The 19,037-nt window shown below is 43.8% G+C and overlaps 1 protein-coding gene across 1 annotated transcript in view; it reads left to right on the top strand.

The window, feature by feature from the left end:
- LOC135520719 (ephrin-A3-like) overlaps positions 1–19,037 on the top strand; it is a 205,047-nt gene that overhangs the window by 123,665 nt on the left and 62,345 nt on the right. Inside the window, exons 2-3 of the mRNA XM_064946478.1 lie at positions 13,355–13,638; positions 18,896–18,961. Coding sequence (XP_064802550.1) covers positions 13,355–13,638; positions 18,896–18,961 — 350 coding nt within the window. The remainder of the gene's footprint in view (positions 1–13,354; positions 13,639–18,895; positions 18,962–19,037) is intronic.

Genomic DNA, 19,037 nt, shown 5'->3' with positions numbered 1-19,037 from the left:
AACCCATATCTATGCTTATTTATTTTATCTTGTGTCCTTTACCATTTGTACATTGTAAAAACACTGTATATATATATAATATGACATTTGTAATGTCTTTATTGTTTTGAAACTTCTGTATGTGTGATGTCTACTGTTAATTTTTGTTGTTTATTTCACTTTATATATTATCTACCTTACTTGCTTTGGCAATGTTAACACATGTTACCCATGCCAATATAGCCCCTTGAATTGAATTTAGAGACTGAGAGAAGGGAGTAGAAGATCCCTCTCTCCCTCTCTATCTCTCTCTCTCTCTCTCTCTCTCTCTCTCTCACACACACACACACACACACACACACACACACAGCTCTCATTTAATACGTCCAGCTCACTGTCTCTCCTCTGCCAGACAGACAGAGGTGGAACAGATGGAGAGAGAGAGGGAACAGAGAGAGTGAACAGAGAGATGGGATGGAGGGAGGAGAAAACAGAAATGTCTCTTTTCCCTGTCTGTCCATGTGAGTGGCTCATTGATACTGTCTGAGATCTATTCACTGAGGCACACATTTAATCAAAGCCTCAATCTGGGTTTTGGGGATGTGTCAAAAACATTATTCCTCTTGTCCTGAGAGAGAGCAAGTTTGGATTCCTGTACCCAAGTGTCATACACCACCTTTACCTCCGCAGCTGACACCTGTGTGTGTGTGTGTGTGTGTGTGTGTGTGTGTGTGTGTGTGTGTGTGTGTGTTAGCATCCCCAGGGATTTGAGTTTGTGGCTGATTGTTCATATCTACCCCCTTTCCTCCCTCTCCCGCTCTCTCTCTCCCACTCACTCACTCACTCACTCATTCACTCATTCACTCACTCACTCATTCACTCATTCTCTCTCCCACTCTATCTCTCTCTCTCCCCCTCTCGCTCCCTCTCAATTCAATTCCATTTCTCTCTCTCCCTCGTTCCCTCCATCCCTAGTGTCCCAGCTCAGCAGAGTTGAACCCTGGCTATTCAATTCAATTCAATTCAAGTGCTTTATTGGCATGGGAAACGTGTTAACATTGCCAAAGCAAGTGAGGTAGATAATATATAAAGTGAAAATACTACTCTCTATCTCCTCTCTGTCAGCCTCTACTCCCTCCCTCTATCTTCATTCTATCTCCTCTCTGTCAGCCCCTACTCCCTCTCTCTCTCTTCATTCTATCTCCTCTCTGTCAGCCTCTACTCCCTCTCTCCCTCTTCATTCTATCTCCTCTGTGTCAGCCTCTACTCCCTCTCTCTTCATTCTATCTCCTCTCTGTCAGCCCCTACTCCCTCTCTCTCTCTTCATTCTATTGCCTCTGTGTCAGCCTCTACTCCCTCTCTCTCCCCTCATTCTATCTCCTCTCTGTCAGCCTCTACTCCCTCTCTCCCTCTTCATTCTATCTCCTCTGTGTCAGCCTCTACTCCCTCTCTCTTCATTCTATCTCCTCTCTGTCAGTCTCTACTCCCTCTCTCTCATTTCAATCTCCTCTCTGTCAGCCTCTACTCCCTCTCTCTCTCTCTCTTCATTCTATCTCCTCTCTGTCAGCCTCTACTCCCCCTCTCTCTCTTCATTCTATCTCCTCTCTGTCAGCCTCTACTCCCTCTCTCTCCATTCAATCTCCTCTCTGTCAGCCTCTACTCCCTCTCTCTCTCTCTCTCTCTCTCTTCATTCTATCTCCTCTCTGTCAGCCTCTACTCCCTCTCTCTCTCTTCATTCTATCTCCTCTCTGTCAGCCTCTACTCCCTCTCTCTCTCTCTTCATTCTATCTCCTCTCTGTCAGTCTCTACTCCCTCTCTCTCTCTTCATTCTATCTCCTCTCTGTCAGCCTCTACTCCCTCCCTCTCTCTTCATTCTATCTCCTCTGTGTCAGCCTCTGCTCCCTCTCTCTTCATTCTATCTCCTCTCTGTCAACCTCTACTCCCTCTCTCTCTCTTCATTCTATCTCCTCTCTGTCAGCCTCTACTCCCTCTCTCTCTCTTCATTCTATCTCCTCTCTGTCAGTCTCTACTCCCTCTCTCTCTCTTCATTCTATCTCCTCTCTGTCAGCCTCTACTCCCTCTCTCTCTTCATTCTATCTCCTCTCTGTCAGCCTCTACTCCCTCTCTCTCTCTTCATTCTATCTCCTCTCTGTCAGCCTCTACTCCCTCTCTCTCTCTTCATTCTATCTCCTCTCTGCTTTTCTGCAGGAGACTGTCAGTCACTCTTCTCTCTCTCTGTCTATGCCTGCTTCCATAGGCTAGAAATTGTTCATGACTCCCTCTCTCTCCTCTGTGTACATGTTTGACTCTTATTCCCCTCTTCCCTCCAGTACAGTTTGATTTTAAAATCTCCCTCTCTCCTCTCCTCTCCTCTCCTCTCCTTTTCTCCTCTACTCTCCTTCTCTCCTCTACTCTCCTTTCTCCTCTACTTCTCTACTCTACTCTCCTTCTCTCCTCTCCTTCTTCCCTCTACTCTCCTTCTCTCCTTTCCTTCTCTCCTCTACTCTCCTTCTCTCCTCTACACACCTTCTCTCATTTTCTCTCCCCTTCCTCTACTGGCAGACACTGTGTGTTTTGATCAACTAAATATCAAATACAAACGCTTGGCTCATTACACACATGCATATACAAGTGCAAGAAGAATCACAGAGCATCCTTTTATCTGAGATGTGAAATGATCCTTCATCAGATTACTGTAGGCCATCTCCCTCTGCTCTCTCTCTCTATCTTTCTTTCTCTCGCTCTCTCTGCTCTCGCTCTCATCTTTCTTTCCCTCTCTCATTCTCTCTCTCTCTCTCTCTCTCTCTCTCTCTCTCTCTCTCTCACTCTCTCTCTCTCATTCTCTCTCTCTCTCTCTCTGTGCTCTCTCTCTCTCTGTGCTCTCTCTGTCTCTCTGAGCTCTCTCTCTCTCTGTGCTCTCTCTCTCATTCTCTCTCTCTCATTCTCTCTCTCTCTTTCTCTCTCTCTCTCTCTCTCTGAGCTCTCTCTCTCTCTCTGAGCTCTCTCTCTCTGTGCTCTCTCTCTCTCATTCTCTCTCTCTCTCTCTCTGTGCTCTCTCTCTCTCTCTCTGTGCTCTCTCTCTCTCTGTGCTCTCTCTCTCTCTCATTCTCTCTCTCTCTCTCTGAGCTCTCTCTCATTCTCTCTCTCTCATTCTCTCTCTCTCTTTCTCTCTCTCTCTCTCTGTGCTCTCTCTCTCTCTGAGCTCTCTCTCTCTGTGCTCTCTCTCTCTCTCTCATTCTCTCTCTCTCTCTCTCTCTCTCTCTCTCTCTCCCTCTGTGCTCTCACTACATTTGCATCCATGGCTCCCTGGTGCAACAACCCTTTACCACTCTATTTCCTCCCTCTCTCCTTTCCTCACTCTGTATAAATATAGTTCCCTTGAAGCGTTTTATGATTTTTTTTTCTTCCTCTCAGAACTGCAAGAGTACTGGAGGGAACGAAGTGATGTAACGTGAAAAACAATGAGAAGGGGAGAGAGAGTGTAAGAGAACAGAGGATGGGAGGGAGGTGTGTATCTTCTCCCCTCATATACATGAGAGAGAGAGGGATAGAAAGGGAAAGGAGGAGAAGAGGACTGAAGGAGGAGGCATTAATGAAGGAAAAGAGGAGATTAGGGAGGGATGGAGAGGAAGCGTGAAGGAGTGATGGAGAGAGAGGGAGATGTTGGAGCAGCATTTAATAATTGAATAATAATCTCCCTGGAGACGTGACCTAGAACTGAGAGAGTGATATGGAGAGGGAGAGAGAGAGAGAGAGAGAGAGGGTGGGGGGAAGAAAGATGGAGAGAGAGTATGAGAGAGGGGGAGGGAGATGAGGGGGAAGAAACCATTTGTAAATTGTTAAAACACTGTATATATATATACAATATGACATTTGTAATGTCTTTATTGTTTTGAAACTTCTGTATGTGTAATGTTTACTGTTAATTTTTATTGTTTATTTCACTTTATATATTATCTACCTCACTTGCTTTGGCAATGTTAACACATGTTTCACATGCCAATAAAGCCCTTGAATTGAATTGAATTGAATTGAGAAGGAGGGGAGAGTGATGGAGAGAGAGAGAGATGGAGGGGAGAGTGGTGGAGAGAGAGAGATGGAGGGGAGAGTGATGGAGAGAGAGAGAGAGATGGAGGGGAGAGTGGTGGAGAGGGAGAGATGGAGGGGAGGGGAGAGTGGTGGAGAAAGAGAGAAGGAGGGGAGAGTAATGGAGAGAGAGAGAGATGGAGGGGAGAGTGGTGGAGAGAGAGAGAAGGAGGGGAGAGTAATGGAGAGAGAGAGAAGGAGGGGAGAGTAATGGAGAGAAGGGGGGGTAATAGAGAGAACGAGGGGAGAGTAATGGAGAGAAGGAGGGGAGAGTAATAGAGAGATGGAGGGGAGAGTAATGGAGAGATGGAGGGGAGATTAATGGAGAGATGGAGGGGAGAGTAATGGAGAGATGGAGGGGAGAGTAATGGAGAGAAGGAGGTGAGAGTAATGGAGAGAAGGGGAGAGTAATGGAGAGATGGAGGGGAGAGTAATAGAGAGATGGAGGGGAGAGTAATGGAGAGAAGGAGGTGAGAGTAATGGAGAGAAGGGGAGAGTAATGGAGAGATGGAGGGGAGAGTAATGGAGAGAAGGAGGGGAGAGTAATAGAGAGATGGAGGGGAGAGTAATGGAGAGAAGGAGGTGAGAGTAATGGAGAGAAGGGGAGAGTAATGGAGAGATGGAGGGGAGAGTAATGGAGAGAACGAGGGGAGAGTAATGGAGAGATGGAGGGGAGATTAATGGAGAGATGGAGGGAGAGTAATGGAGAGATGGAGGGGAGAGTAATGGAGAGAAGGAGGTGAGAGTAATGGAGAGAAGGGGAGAGTAATGGAGAGATGGAGGGGAGAGTAATGGAGAGAAGGAGGGGAGAGTAATAGAGAGATGGAGGGGAGAGTAATGGAGAGAAGGAGGTGAGAGTAATGGAGAGAAGGGGAGAGTAATGGAGAGATGGAGGGGAGAGTAATGGAGAGAACGAGGGGAGAGTAATGGAGAGATGGAGGGGAGATTAATGGAGAGATGGAGGGGAGAGTAATGGAGAGATGGAGGGGAGAGTAATGGAGAGAAGGAGGTGAGAGTAATGGAGAGAAGGGGAGAGTAATGGAGAGATGGAGGGGAGAGTAATAGAGAGATGGAGGGGAGAGTAATGGAGAGAAGGAGGTGAGAGTAATGGAGAGAAGGGGAGAGTAATGGAGAGATGGAGGGGAGAGTAATGGAGAGAAGGAGGGGAGAGTAATAGAGAGATGGAGGGGAGAGTAATGGAGAGAAGGAGGTGAGAGTAATGGAGAGATGGAGGGGAGAGTAATGGAGAGAACGAGGGGAGAGTAATGGAGAGATGGAGGGGAGATTAATGGAGAGATGGAGGGGAGAGTAATGGAGAGATGGAGGGGAGAGTAATGGAGAGATGGAGGGGAGAGTAATGGAGAGATGGAGGGGAGAGTGGTGGAGAGGGAGAGATGGAGGGGAGGGGAGAGTGGTGGAGAAAGAGAGAAGGAGGGGAGAGTAATGGAGAGAGAGAGATGGAGGGGAGAGCGATGGAGAGAGAGATGGAGGGGAGAGTGGTGGAGAGAGAGAGAAGGAGGGGAGAGTAATGGAGAGAAGGGGGGGTAATAGAGAGAACGAGGGGAGAGTAATGGAGAGAACGAGGGGAGAGTAATGGAGAGATGGAGGGGAGATTAATGGAGAGATGGAGGGGAGAGTAATGGAGAAATGGAGGGGAGAGTAATGGAGAGATGGAGGGGAGAGTAATGGAGAGATGGAGGGGAGAGTAATGGAGATAACGAGGGGAGAGTAATGGAGAGAACGAGTGGAGAGTAATGGAGAGAACGAGGGGAGCGTAATGGAGAGAAGGAGGGGAGAGTAATGGAGAGATGGAGAGGAGAGTAATGGAGAGATGGAGGGGAGAGTAATGGAGAGATGGAGGGGAGAGTAATGGAGAGATGGAAGGGAGAGTAATGGAGAAGGAGGGGAGAGTAATGGAGAGAATGAGGGGAGAGTAATGGAGAGAAGGAGGGGAGAGTAATGGAGAGATGGAGGGGGTAGTAATGGAGTGAAGGAGGGGGGTAATGGAGAGAAGGAGGGGAGAGTAATGGAGTGAAGGAGGGGAGAATAATGGAGAGATGGAGGGGAGAGTAATGGAGAGAAGGAGGGGAGAGTAATGGAGAGATGGAGGGGAGAGTAATGGAGAGATGGAGGGGAGATTAATGGAGAGAAGGAGGGGAGAGTAATGGAGTGAAGGAGGGGAGAGTACTGGAGAGATGGAGGGGAGAGTAATGGAGAGAATGAGGGGAGAGTAATGGAGAGAAAGAGGGGAGAGTAATGGAGAGATGGAGGGGAGAGTAATGGAGAGAAGGAGGGGAGAGTAATGGAGAGAGGTGAAATAGAAGCGAGATGGAGAGGAGGGGAGCTGAAGATTACACTGTCACTCTGCTGCCCCCTTGTGAATTCATGTGGCCTTTATGTGTTTCTGTGTTTCTGTGTGTGTGTGTGTGTGTGTGTGTGTGTGTGTGTGTGTGTGTGTGTGTGTGTGTGTGTGTGTGTGTGTGTGTGTGTGTGTGTGTGTGTGTGTGTGTGTGTGTGTGTGATTTAGAACTGTGCAGCTTCTCACTGTTACACGGACAGGGAGGGGCTTGTTTTAGAGCTGAGGAGAAAAATAAGAGCTTTTCATGTCAAGGATGAATCCATCTCCTCCCTGTCACACATACACACACATATACACACACACACACACACACACACACACACACAAACGGCCCACCTCTCCCTGTCAGCCAGAGTCTTTTTAGGGGTGATGCTGATTTAGGGGTGCCTCGCGAAAGTATTCGCCCCCTTGAACTTTGCGACCTTTTGCCTCATTTCAGGCTTCAAACATAAAGATATAAAACTGTATTTTTTTGTGAAGAATCAACAACAAGTGGGACACAATCATGAAGTGGAACGACATTTATTGGATATTTCAAACTTTGTTAACAAATCAAAAACTGAAAAATTGGACGTGCAAAATTATTCAGCCCCTTTACTTTCAGTGCAGCAAACTCTCTCCAGAAGTTCAGTGAGGATCTCTGAATGATCCAATGTTGACCTAAATGACTAATGATTTGTTAAAAAGTTTGAAATATCCAATAAATGTTGTTCCACTTCATGATTGTGTCCCACTTGTTGTTGATTCTTCACAAAAAAATACAGTTTTATATCTTTATGTTTGAAGCCTGAAATGTGGCAAAAGGTCGCAAAGTTCAAAGGGGCCGAATACTTTCGCAAGGCACTGTATGAGCTTGGGGAACGTCGCTTGAACGTTGACATGTGATGTGTGTGCGACGTTGTGTTAACGTTGATATATGAGGTGTGGGTATATAGGGGCAAGTGGTGTGTGTGTGTGTGTGTGGGAGGGGGGGTGGGGGGGTCCAGAGCTCCTCTGACACTGTGTGTGTGTGTGTGTATGTGTGTGCGTGTGCGTGTGCGTGTGTGTGTGTGTGTGTGTGTGTTTGTGTGTGTGTGTGTGTGTGTGTGTGTGTGTGTGTGTGTTTGTAGGGTCCAGAGCTCCTCTGACACTCTGAAAGATAGTTTGTGACCCTGGGGTCCTTGAGTCTGGCTCTGTTCCTCTTCAATACCTCTCTCTCCTCACACACTCTCTCTGTACCTCAATCTCTCTACACACACTCAATTCAATTCAACATCAATTCAATACCTCTGTCTACACACACTCAATGCAATTCATAATCAATTCAATACCTCTCCCTACACACACTTAATTCAATTCATAATCAATTCAATGCCTCTGTCTACACACACTCAATTCAATTCATAATCAATTCAATACCTCTCCCTACACACACTCAATTCAATTCATAATCAATTCAATACCTCTGTCTACACACACTTAATTCAATTCATAATCAATTCAATACCTCTGTCTACACACACTCAATTCAATTCATAATCAATTCAATACCTCTCCCTACACACACTCAATTCAATTCATAATCAATTCAATACCTCTGAGTACACACTCTTAATTCAATTCATAATCAATTCAATACCTCTGTCTACACACACTCAATTCAATTCATAATCAATTCAATACCTCTCCCTACACACACTCAATTCAATTCATAATCAATTCAATACCTCTGTTTACACACACTCAATTCAATTCATAATCAATTCAATACCTCTCCCTACACACACTTAATTCAATTTCACTTTCAATTTAGGGGCTTTATTGGCATGAGAAACATGTGTTCACATTGCCAAAGCAAGTGAAGTAGATAGTAAACAAACGTGAAATAACCAATAAAAATGAACAGTAAACATTACACTCACAGAAGAATGAATACATTTCAAATGTCATATTATATATATATATTATTTGCAAATGGTTAAAGTACAAAAGGGAAAATAAATCAACACAAATATGGGTTGTATTTACAATGGTGTTTGTTCTTCACTGGTTGCCCTTTTCTCATGGCAACAGGTCACAAATCTTGCTAATGTGATGGCACACTGTGGAATTTCACCCAGTAGATATGGGAGTTTATCAAAATTAGGTTTGTTTTTGAATTCTTTGTTGATCTGTGTAATCGGAGGTAAATATGTGTCTCTAATATGGTCATACATTTGGCAGGAGGTTAGGAAGTGCAGCTCAGTTTCCACCTCATTTTGTGGGCAGTGAGCACATAGCCTGTCTTCTCTTGAGAGCCAGGTCTGTCTACGGCGGCCTTTCTCAATAGCAAGGCTATACTCACTGAGTCTGTACATAGTCAAAGCTTTCTCTAAGTTTGGGTCAGTCACAGTGGTCAGGTATTCTGCCACTGTGTACTCTCTGTTTAGGGCCAAATAGCATTCTAGTTTGCTCTGTGTTTTTGTTAATTCTTTCCATTGTATCAAGTAATTATCTTTTTGTTTTCTCATGATTTGGTTGGGTCTAATTGTGCTGCTGTCCTGGGGCTCTGTGGGGTGTGTTTGTGTTTGTGAACAGAGCCCCAGGACCAGCTTGCTTAGGGGACTCTTCTCCAGGTTTATCTCTCTGTGGGTGATGGCTTCGTTATGGAAGGTTTGGGAATCGCTTCCTTTTAGGTGGTTGTAGAATTTAACGTCTCTTTCCTGGATTTTGATAATTAGTGGGTATTGGCCTTATTCTGCTCTGTATGCATTATTTGATGTTTTACATTGTCATTTTTGCAGAATTCTGCATGCAGAGTCCCGATTTGATGTTTGTCCCATTTTGTGAATTCTTGGTTGGTGAGCGGACCCCAGACTTCACAACCATAAAGGGCAGTTTTTTTGAGCCAGATCCTCATTGGTATGTCGAATTGTACGTTCCTTTTGATGGCGTAAAATGTCCTTCTTGCCTAGTCTCTCAGATCATTCACAGCTTTGTGGAAGTTACCTGTGGTGTTGATGTTTAGGCCAAGGTGTGTCTAGTTTTTGTTTGCTCTAGGCAACAGTCTCTCTAAATTTCTCTCTCAAAACTCTCTCTCTCTATCCTCTCTCTCTCCTCCCTCTCTCTCCACACACTCTCTCTCTCCCTCTCTCTCTCTCCTCACACTCTTACTCCCTCTCCACACTCTCTCTCCCTATCCCTCTCTCTCCACACACTTACTCCCTCTCCACACTCTCTCTCTAACCTCCCTCTCTCTCCACACTCTCTCTCTCTCCCTCTCTCCCTCTCTCCGCACACTCTTACTCCCTCTCCACACTCTCTCACTCTCCCTCTCCCTCTCTCTCTCCCTCTCTCTCTCTCTCCCTCTCTCCACACTCTCTCTCTCCCTCTCCCTCTCTCGCCTCACACTCTTACTCCCTCTCCACACTCTCTCTCTCTCTCCCTCTCTCTCCACACACTTATTCCCTCTCCAAACTCTCTCTCTAACCTCCCTCTCTCTCCACACTCTCTCTCTGCCTCTCCCTCTCTCTCCACATGCTCTCTCTCCCTCTCTCTCCACACACTCTTACTCCCTCTCCACACTCTCTCTAACCTCCCTCTCTCTCCACACACTCTCTCTCCCTCTCTCTCTCCCTACACATACTCTCTCTCCCTCTCTCTCCCTCTCTCTCTCCCTACACATACTCTCTCTCCCTCTCTCTACACACTCTCTCTCCCTCTCTCTCTCCCTACACATACTCAATTCAATTCAATTCAAGGGGCTTTATTGGCATGGGAAACATGTGTTAACATTGCCAAAGCAAGTAAGGTATATAATATATAAAGTGAAATAAACAATAAAAATTAACAGTAGACATCACACATACAGAAGTTTCAAAACAATAAAGACATTACAAATGTCATATTATGTACATATATACAGTGTTTTTACAATGTACAAATTGTAAAGGACACAAGATAAAATAAATACGCATAGATATGGGTTGTATTTACAATGGTGCGTGTTCTTCACTGGTTGCCCTTTTCTCGTGGCAACAGGTCACAAATCTTGCTGCTCTGATGGCACACTGTGGAATTTCACCCAGTAGATATGGGAGTTTTTCAAAATTGGATTTGTTTTCGAATTCTTTGTGGATCTGTGTAATCTGAGGGAAATATGTCTCTCTAATATGGTCATACATTGGGCAGGAGGTTAGGAAGTGCAGCTCAGTTTCCACCTCATTTTGTGGGCAGTGAGCACATAGCCTGTCTTCTCTTGAGAGCCATGTCTGCCTACGGCGGCCTTTCTCAATAGCAAGGCTATGCTCGCTGAGTCTGTACATAGTCAAAGCTTTCCTTAATTTTTGGTCAGTCACAGTGGTCAGGTATTCTGCCGCTGTGTACTCTCTGTGTAGGGCCAAATAGCATTCTAGTTTGCTCTGTTTTTTTGTTAATTCTTTCCAATGTGTCAAGTAATTAACTTTTTGTTTTCTCATGATTTGGTTGGGTCTAATTGTGCTGCTGTCATGGGGCTCTGTAGGGTGTGTTTGTGAACAGAGCCCCAGGACCAGCTTGCTTAGGGGACTCTTCTCCAGGTTCATCTCTCTGTAGGTGATGGCTTTGTTGTGGAAGGTTTGGGAATCGCTTCCTTTTAGGTGGTTATAGAATTTAACTGCTCTTTTTGATCTGCTTAATTTTGATAATTAGTGGGTATCGGCCTAATTCTGCTCTGCATGCATTATTTGGTGTTCTACGTTGTACACTGAGGATATTTTTGCAGAATTCTGCGTGCAGAGTCTCAATTTGGTGTTTGTCCCATTTTGTGAAGTCTTGGTTGGTGAGCGGACCCCAGACCTCACAACCATAAAGGGCAATGGGCTCTATGACTGATTCAAGTATTTTTAGCCAAATCCTAATTGGTATGTTGAAATTTATGTTCCTTTTGATGGCATAGAATGCCCTTCTTGCCTTGTCTCTCAGATCGTTCACAGCTTTGTGGAAGTTACCTGTGGCGCTGATGTTTAGGCCAAGGTATGTATAGTTTTTTGTGTGCTCTAGGGCAACAGTGTCTAGATGGAATTTGTATTTGTGGTCCTGGTGACTGGACCTTTTTTGGAACACCATTATTTTGGTCTTACTGAGATTTACTGTCAGGGCCCAGGTCTGACAGAATCTGTGCATAAGATCTAGGTGCTGCTGTAGGCCCTCCTTGGTTGGTGACAGAAGCACCAGATCATCAGCAAAACTCTCCCTCTCTCTCTCACTACACATACTCTCTCTCCCTCTCTCTCCACACACTCTCTCTCCCTCTCTCTCTCTCCCTACACATACTCTCTCTCCCTCTCTCTACACACACACTCTTTACATCCTGTATGCTGTGGATGTACTTATCTGCAATCAGGGGACAACAACAGAGACACAAACTCAAGCAAAAACACAGTCAGTCACACTATCACTTGTAGTGAACACACACTCACATGCCTGAGATCTCTCTGTCAGGAGGCAGGACTGTTTAACAGTGTGGGATTGGTCAGGAGGCCTGACTGTTTAACAGGGTGTGATTGGTCAGGAGGTAGGACTGTTTAACAGGGTGTGATTGGTCAGGACGCTTGCGTCCCACATGGCCAATAGCCAGGGAAAATGCAGAGCGCCAAATTCAAATACATTTCTATAAAAATCAAACTTTCATTAAATTACACATGCAAGATAGCACAATAAACGCTACACTCATTGTGAATCCAGCCAACATGTCAGATTTCAAAAAGGCTTTTCGGCGAAAGAATAAGATGCTATTATCTGATGATAGAACAACAGTAAACAATGAGAGTAGCATATTTAAACTCTGCAGGCACATCACAAAATGCAAAAATAACATATAAAACATGCCTTACCTTTGGCTACAAAATATCTCAAAAGTTACCTGTAAACTTTGCCAAAACTACTTTTGTAATACAACTTTAGGTATTTCTAAACGTATATAATCGATCAAATTGAAGATGGGATGATCTGTGTTCAATACAGGAGCAAAACTAACTGACGCTACTTTTCTGGTTACGCGCCTCTATCAAAAGGTACACATGACGTGACGTTCGTTCTGAGCTATGGTACTTCTTCATTACACAAAGGAAAAACCTCAACCAATTTCTACAAACTGGTGACATCCAGTAGAAGCGGTAGGAACTGCAGGAAAGTTGATTAGAATTCTGGATTCCCCATGAAAACATATTGAAAAGACAGTTCCTAAAAAAACATCTGAATGGTTTGTCCTCAGGGTTTTGACTGCTAAATAAGTTCTGTTATACTCACAGACATGATTCAAACAGTTTTAGAAACTTCAGAGTGTTTTCTATCCAATACTAATAATAGTATGCATATATTAGGATCTGGTACAGAGTAGGAGGCAGTTCAGTTTGGGCACGCTATTTATCCAAAATTGAAAATGCTGCCCCCTACCCAAAACAGGTTAACATTAACAGGGTGTGATTGGTCGGGAGGCAGGACTGTGTAACAGGGTGTGATTGGTCAGAAGGCAGGACTCTGTAACAGGTTGTGATTGGTCGGGAGGCAGGACTGTGTAACAGGGTGTGATTGGTCAGAAGGCAGGACTCTGTAACAGGTTGTGATTGGTCAGGAGGCAGGACTGTGTGTAACAGGGTGTGATTGGTCAGGAGGCAAGACTGTGTAACAGGGAATGATTGGTTATGAGGATAGAGAGTGAAGAGTGTGTCTCTGGTTATAAACATGACACTTCACTTGACTTTGACTTGACAACAGAATCCAGCAGTGACAGCCCTGCCCAGAGTCAGCTTGGGGAGATACACATACTGATTAATAGATTGGTTAATTGAATGATTGGTTGGCTGATTGGTTGGTTAATCAGCTGGTTCATTTAATGATTAATTGGTTGGTTGATTGATAGATTTACATACTGATTAAGTGATTAGATGATTGCTCCTAACGCCTCACCTCTCCTCTGCTGTGTCTCTCCAGTCTGCGTAGGGAGGGCTACACGGTGCAGGTGAATGTGAACGACTACCTGGACATCTACTGTCCCCACTACAATGACAGCCAGCGCGTGGTGGGCACCGGGGAGCAGTACATCCTCTACATGGTCAGCTACCGTGGTTACAGGACATGTGACCCCCAGTTGGGCTTCAAGAGGTGGGAGTGTAACCGCCCCCACGCACCAATCAAATTCTCAGAGAAGTTCCAACGCTACAGCGCCTTCTCCCTGGGCTACGAGTTCCACGTGGGTCAGGAGTATTACTACATCTGTGAGTATACTACTATCATACTACTATCATACTACTACCACTACCACGTGGGTGAGGAGTATTACTACATCTGTGAGTATACTACTATCATACTACTATCATACTACTACTATACTACTACCACTACCACGTGGGTCAGGAGTATTACTACATCTGTGAGTATACTACTATCATACTACTATCATACTACTACCACTACCACGTGGGTCAGGAGTATTACTACATCTGTGAGTATACTACTATCATACTACTATCATACTACTACCACTACCACGTGGGTCAGGAGTATTACTACATCTGTGAGTATACTACTATACTACTACCATACTACTACCACTACCACGTGGGTCAGGAGTATTACGACATCTGTGAGTATACTACTATCATACTACTATCATACTACTACCACTACCACGTGGGTCAGGAGTATTACTACATCTGTGAGTATACTACTATCATACTACTATCATACTACTACCACTACCACGTGGGTCAGGAGTATTACTACATCTGTGAGTATACTACTATACTACTACCACTACCACGTGGGTCAGGAGTATTACTACATCTGTGAGTATACTACTATCATACTACTACCATACTACTACCACTACCACGTAGGTCAGGAGTATTACTACATCTGTGAGTATACTACTATCATACTACTACCATACTACTACCACTACCACGTGGGTCAGGAGTATTACTACATCTGTGAGTATACTACTATACTACTACCACTACCACGTGGGTCAGGAGTATTACGACATCTGTGAGTATACTACTATCATACTACTATCATACTACTACCACTAACACATGGGTCAGGAGTATTACTACATCTGTGAGTATACTACTATACTACTACCACTACCACGTGGGTCAGGAGTATTACGACATCTGTGAGTATACTACTATACTACTACCATACTACTACCACTACCACGTGGGTCAGGAGTATTACTACATCTGTGAGTATACTACTATCATACTACTATCATACTACTACCACTACCACGTGGGTCAGGAGTATTACGACATCTGTGAGTATACTACTATCATACTACTACCATACTACTACCACTACCACATGGGTCAGGAGTATTACTACATCTGTGAGTATACTACTATACTACTATCATACTACTACCACATGGGCCAGGAGTATTACTACATCTGTGAGTATACTACTATACTACTACCACTACCACGTGGGCCAGGAGTATTGCTACATCTGTGAGTATACTACTATCATACTACTACCACTACCATGTGGGTCAGGAGTATTACTACATATGTGAGTATACTACTATACTACTATCATACTACTACCACATGGGCCAGGAGTATTACTACATCTGTGAGTATACTACTATACTACTACTACTACCACGTGGGTCAGGAGTATTACTACAGCTGTGAGTATACTACTATACTACTATCATACTACTACCACATGGGCCAGGAGTATTACTACATCTGTGAGTATACTACTATACTACTACTACTACCACGTGGGTCAGGAGTATTACTACAGCTGTGAGCGTACTACTATACTACTACTACCATACTACTACCACGTGGGCCAGGAGTATTACTACATCTGTGAGTATACTACTATACTACTACCACTACCACGTGGGCCAGGAGTATTGCTACATCTATGAATACACTACTATACTACTACCACCACCACATGGGTCAGGAGTATTACTACAGCTGTGAGCATACTACTATACTATTACCACTACCACGTGGGCCAGGAGTAGTACTACATCTGTGAGTATACTACTATACTACTACCACTACCACGTGGGTCAGGGGTATTACTACAGCTGTGAGTATACTACTATCATACTACTACCACTACCATGTGGGTCAGGAGTATTACGACATCTGTGTGTATACTACTATACTACTATGATACTACTACCACGTGGGCCAGGATTATTACTACATCTGTGAGTTTACTACTATACTACTACCACTACCACGTGGGCCAGGAGTAGTACTACATCTGTGAGTATACTACTATACTACTACCACTACCACGTGGGTCAGGAGTATTACTACAGCTGTGAGTATACTACTATCATACTACTACCACTACCACGTGGGTCAGGAGTATTACTACAGCTGTGAGTATACTACTATCATACAACTACCACGACCACATGGGTCAGGAGTATTACTACAGCTGTGAGTATACTACTATCACACTACTACCACTACCACGTGGGTCAGGAGTATTACGACATCTGTGAGTATACTACTATACTACCATGATACTACTACCTTGTAGGCCAGGATTATTACTACATCTGTGAGTATACTACTATACTACTATCATACTACTACCACTACCACGTGGGTCAGGAGTATTACTACATCTGTGAGTATACTACTATACTACTACCACTACCACGTGGGTCAGGAGCATTACTACATCTGTGAGTATACTACTATACTACTACCACTACCACGTGGGTCAGGAGTATTACTACAGCTGTGAGCATACTACTATACTACTTCCACTACCACGTGGGCCAGGAGTATTGCTACATCTGTGACTATACTACTATACTACTACCACCACCACATGGGTCAGGAGTATTACTACATCTGTGAGTATACTACTATACTATACTTATCTCATACTACTACCACTACCACGTGGGTCAGGAGTATTACTACATCTGTGAGTATACTACTATACTACTTCCACTACCACGTGGGCCAGGAGTATTGCTACATCTGTGACTATACTACTATACTACTACCACCACCACATGAGTCAGGAGTATTACTACATCTGTGAGTATACTACTATACTATACTTATCTCATACTACTACCACTACCACGTGGGTCAGGAGTATTACTACATCTGTGAGTATACTACTATACTACTATCATACTACTACCACTACCACGTGGGTCAGGACCATTACTACATCTGTGAGTATACTACTATACTACTATCATACTACTACCACGTGGGTCTGGAGTATTACTATGCCTGTGAGTATACTACTATACTATACATATCTCATACTACTACCACTACCGCGTGGGCCAGGAGTGTTACTACATCTGTGAGTATACTACTATACTACTACCACTACCCCATGGGTCAGGAGTATTACTACAGCTGTGAGCATATTACTATACTACTACCACTACCACGTGGGTCAGGAGTATTACTACAGCTGTGAGCATACTACTATACTATTACCACTACCACGTGGGCCAGGAGTAGTACTACATCTGTGAGTATACTACTATACAACTATCATACTACTACCACTACCATGTGGGTCAGGAGTATTACTACATCTGTGAGTATACTACTATACTATACTTATCTCATACTACTACCACTACCGCGTGGGCCAGGAGTATTACTACATCTGTGAGTATACTACTATACTACTATCATACTACTACCACGTGAGTCAGGAGTATTACTACATCTGTGAGTATACTACTATACCACTATCATACTACTACCACTACCACGTGGGTCAGGAGTATTACTACATATGTGAGTATACTACGATACTACTATCATACTACTACCACTACCACGTGGGTCAGGAGTATTACTACATCTGTGAGTATACTACTATACTACTATCATACTACTACCATGTGGGTCATGGGTATTACTACATCTGTGAGTATACCGCTATACTAGTATCATACTACTACCACATGGGCCAGGAGTATTACTACATCTGTGAGTATACCGCTATACTAGTATCATACTACTACCACATGGGCCAGGAGTATTACTACATCTGTGAGTATACTACTATACTACTATCATACTACTACCACTACCACGTGGGTCAGGACCATTACTACATCTGTGAGTATACTACTATACTACTATCATACTACTACCACTACCACGTGGGTCAGGAGTATTACTGCATCTGTAAGTATACTACTATACTACTATCATACTACTACCACATAGGCCAGGAGTATTACTACATCTGTGAGTATACTACTATACTACTATCATACTACTACCACTACCACGTGGGTCAGGACCATTACTACATCTGTGAGTATACTACTATACTACTATCATACTACTACCACGTGGGTCAGGAGTATTACTGCATATGTGAGTATACTACGATACTACTACCATACTACTACCACTACCACGTGGGCCAGGAGTATTACTACATCTGTGTGTATACTACTATACTACTATCATACTACTACCGCGTGGGCCAGGAGTATTACTACATCTGTGAGTATACTACTATACTACTACCATACTACTACCACTACCACGTGGGCCAGGAGTATTACTACATCTGTGTGTATACTACTATACTACTATCATACTACTACCATGTGGGTCATGGGTATTACTACATCTGTGAGTATACCGCTATACTAGTATCATACTACTACCACATGGGCCAGGAGTATTACTACATCTGTGAGTATACTACTATACTACTACTACCACTACCACGCGGGTCAGGAGTATTACTGCATCTGTAAGTATACTACGATACTACTATCACACTGCTACCACATGGGCCAGGAGTATTACTACATCTGTGAGTATACCTCTATACTATACTTATCTCATACTACTACCAATGCCACGCGTGCTAGGAGTATTACTACATCTGGGAGTATACTACTATACTATACTACTATCATACTACTACCGCTACCACGCGGGCCATGAGTATTACTACATCGGTGACTATACTACTATACTACTATCATACTACTACCACATGGGTCAGAAGTATTACCACATCTGTGAGTATACTACTATACTACTATCATACTACTACCACATGGGCCAGGAGTATTACTACATATGTGAGTATACTACTATACTTCTATCATACTACTACCACTACCACATGGGTCAGGAGTATTACTACGTATGTGAATATACTACTATACTACTATCGTGCTACCACTTGGGCCAGGAGTATAAATATGCCTGTGAGTATAGATATTGCCAGATCTTTAATATACAACTTCTTTTCAACTGTCATATACCACTATGAAATACACATTTGTGTGTATTGGTATTATTACTATATACTATATTACTACTAATATAATACAACTACTATACTACTGCTACAGTACAATACTACCACATACCATGGGTGAGGAGTACCACTATGTCAGTTCTAGTGGTGTCCTAAATGACATCATCATGTGTGCACGCTGGTAGCATGTTTGAATCTTTCTGTTTGTGTAAACAGCTACACCCACTCATCACCATGGTCGCAGCTGCCTCAGACTGAGAGTTTATGTCTGCTGCTCCACAGGTGAGGCACACACATACACAAACACACACACCACACTCTCCCTTTCTCTCTCTCTCTCTTCCACATTCTCTCTCTA

This window comes from Oncorhynchus masou, chromosome 29, assembly GCF_036934945.1.
Source record: "Oncorhynchus masou masou isolate Uvic2021 chromosome 29, UVic_Omas_1.1, whole genome shotgun sequence".
In the NCBI taxonomy this organism is placed as follows: domain Eukaryota; kingdom Metazoa; phylum Chordata; class Actinopteri; order Salmoniformes; family Salmonidae; genus Oncorhynchus; species Oncorhynchus masou.
This window is presented reverse-complemented; position numbering and strand designations above follow the sequence as displayed.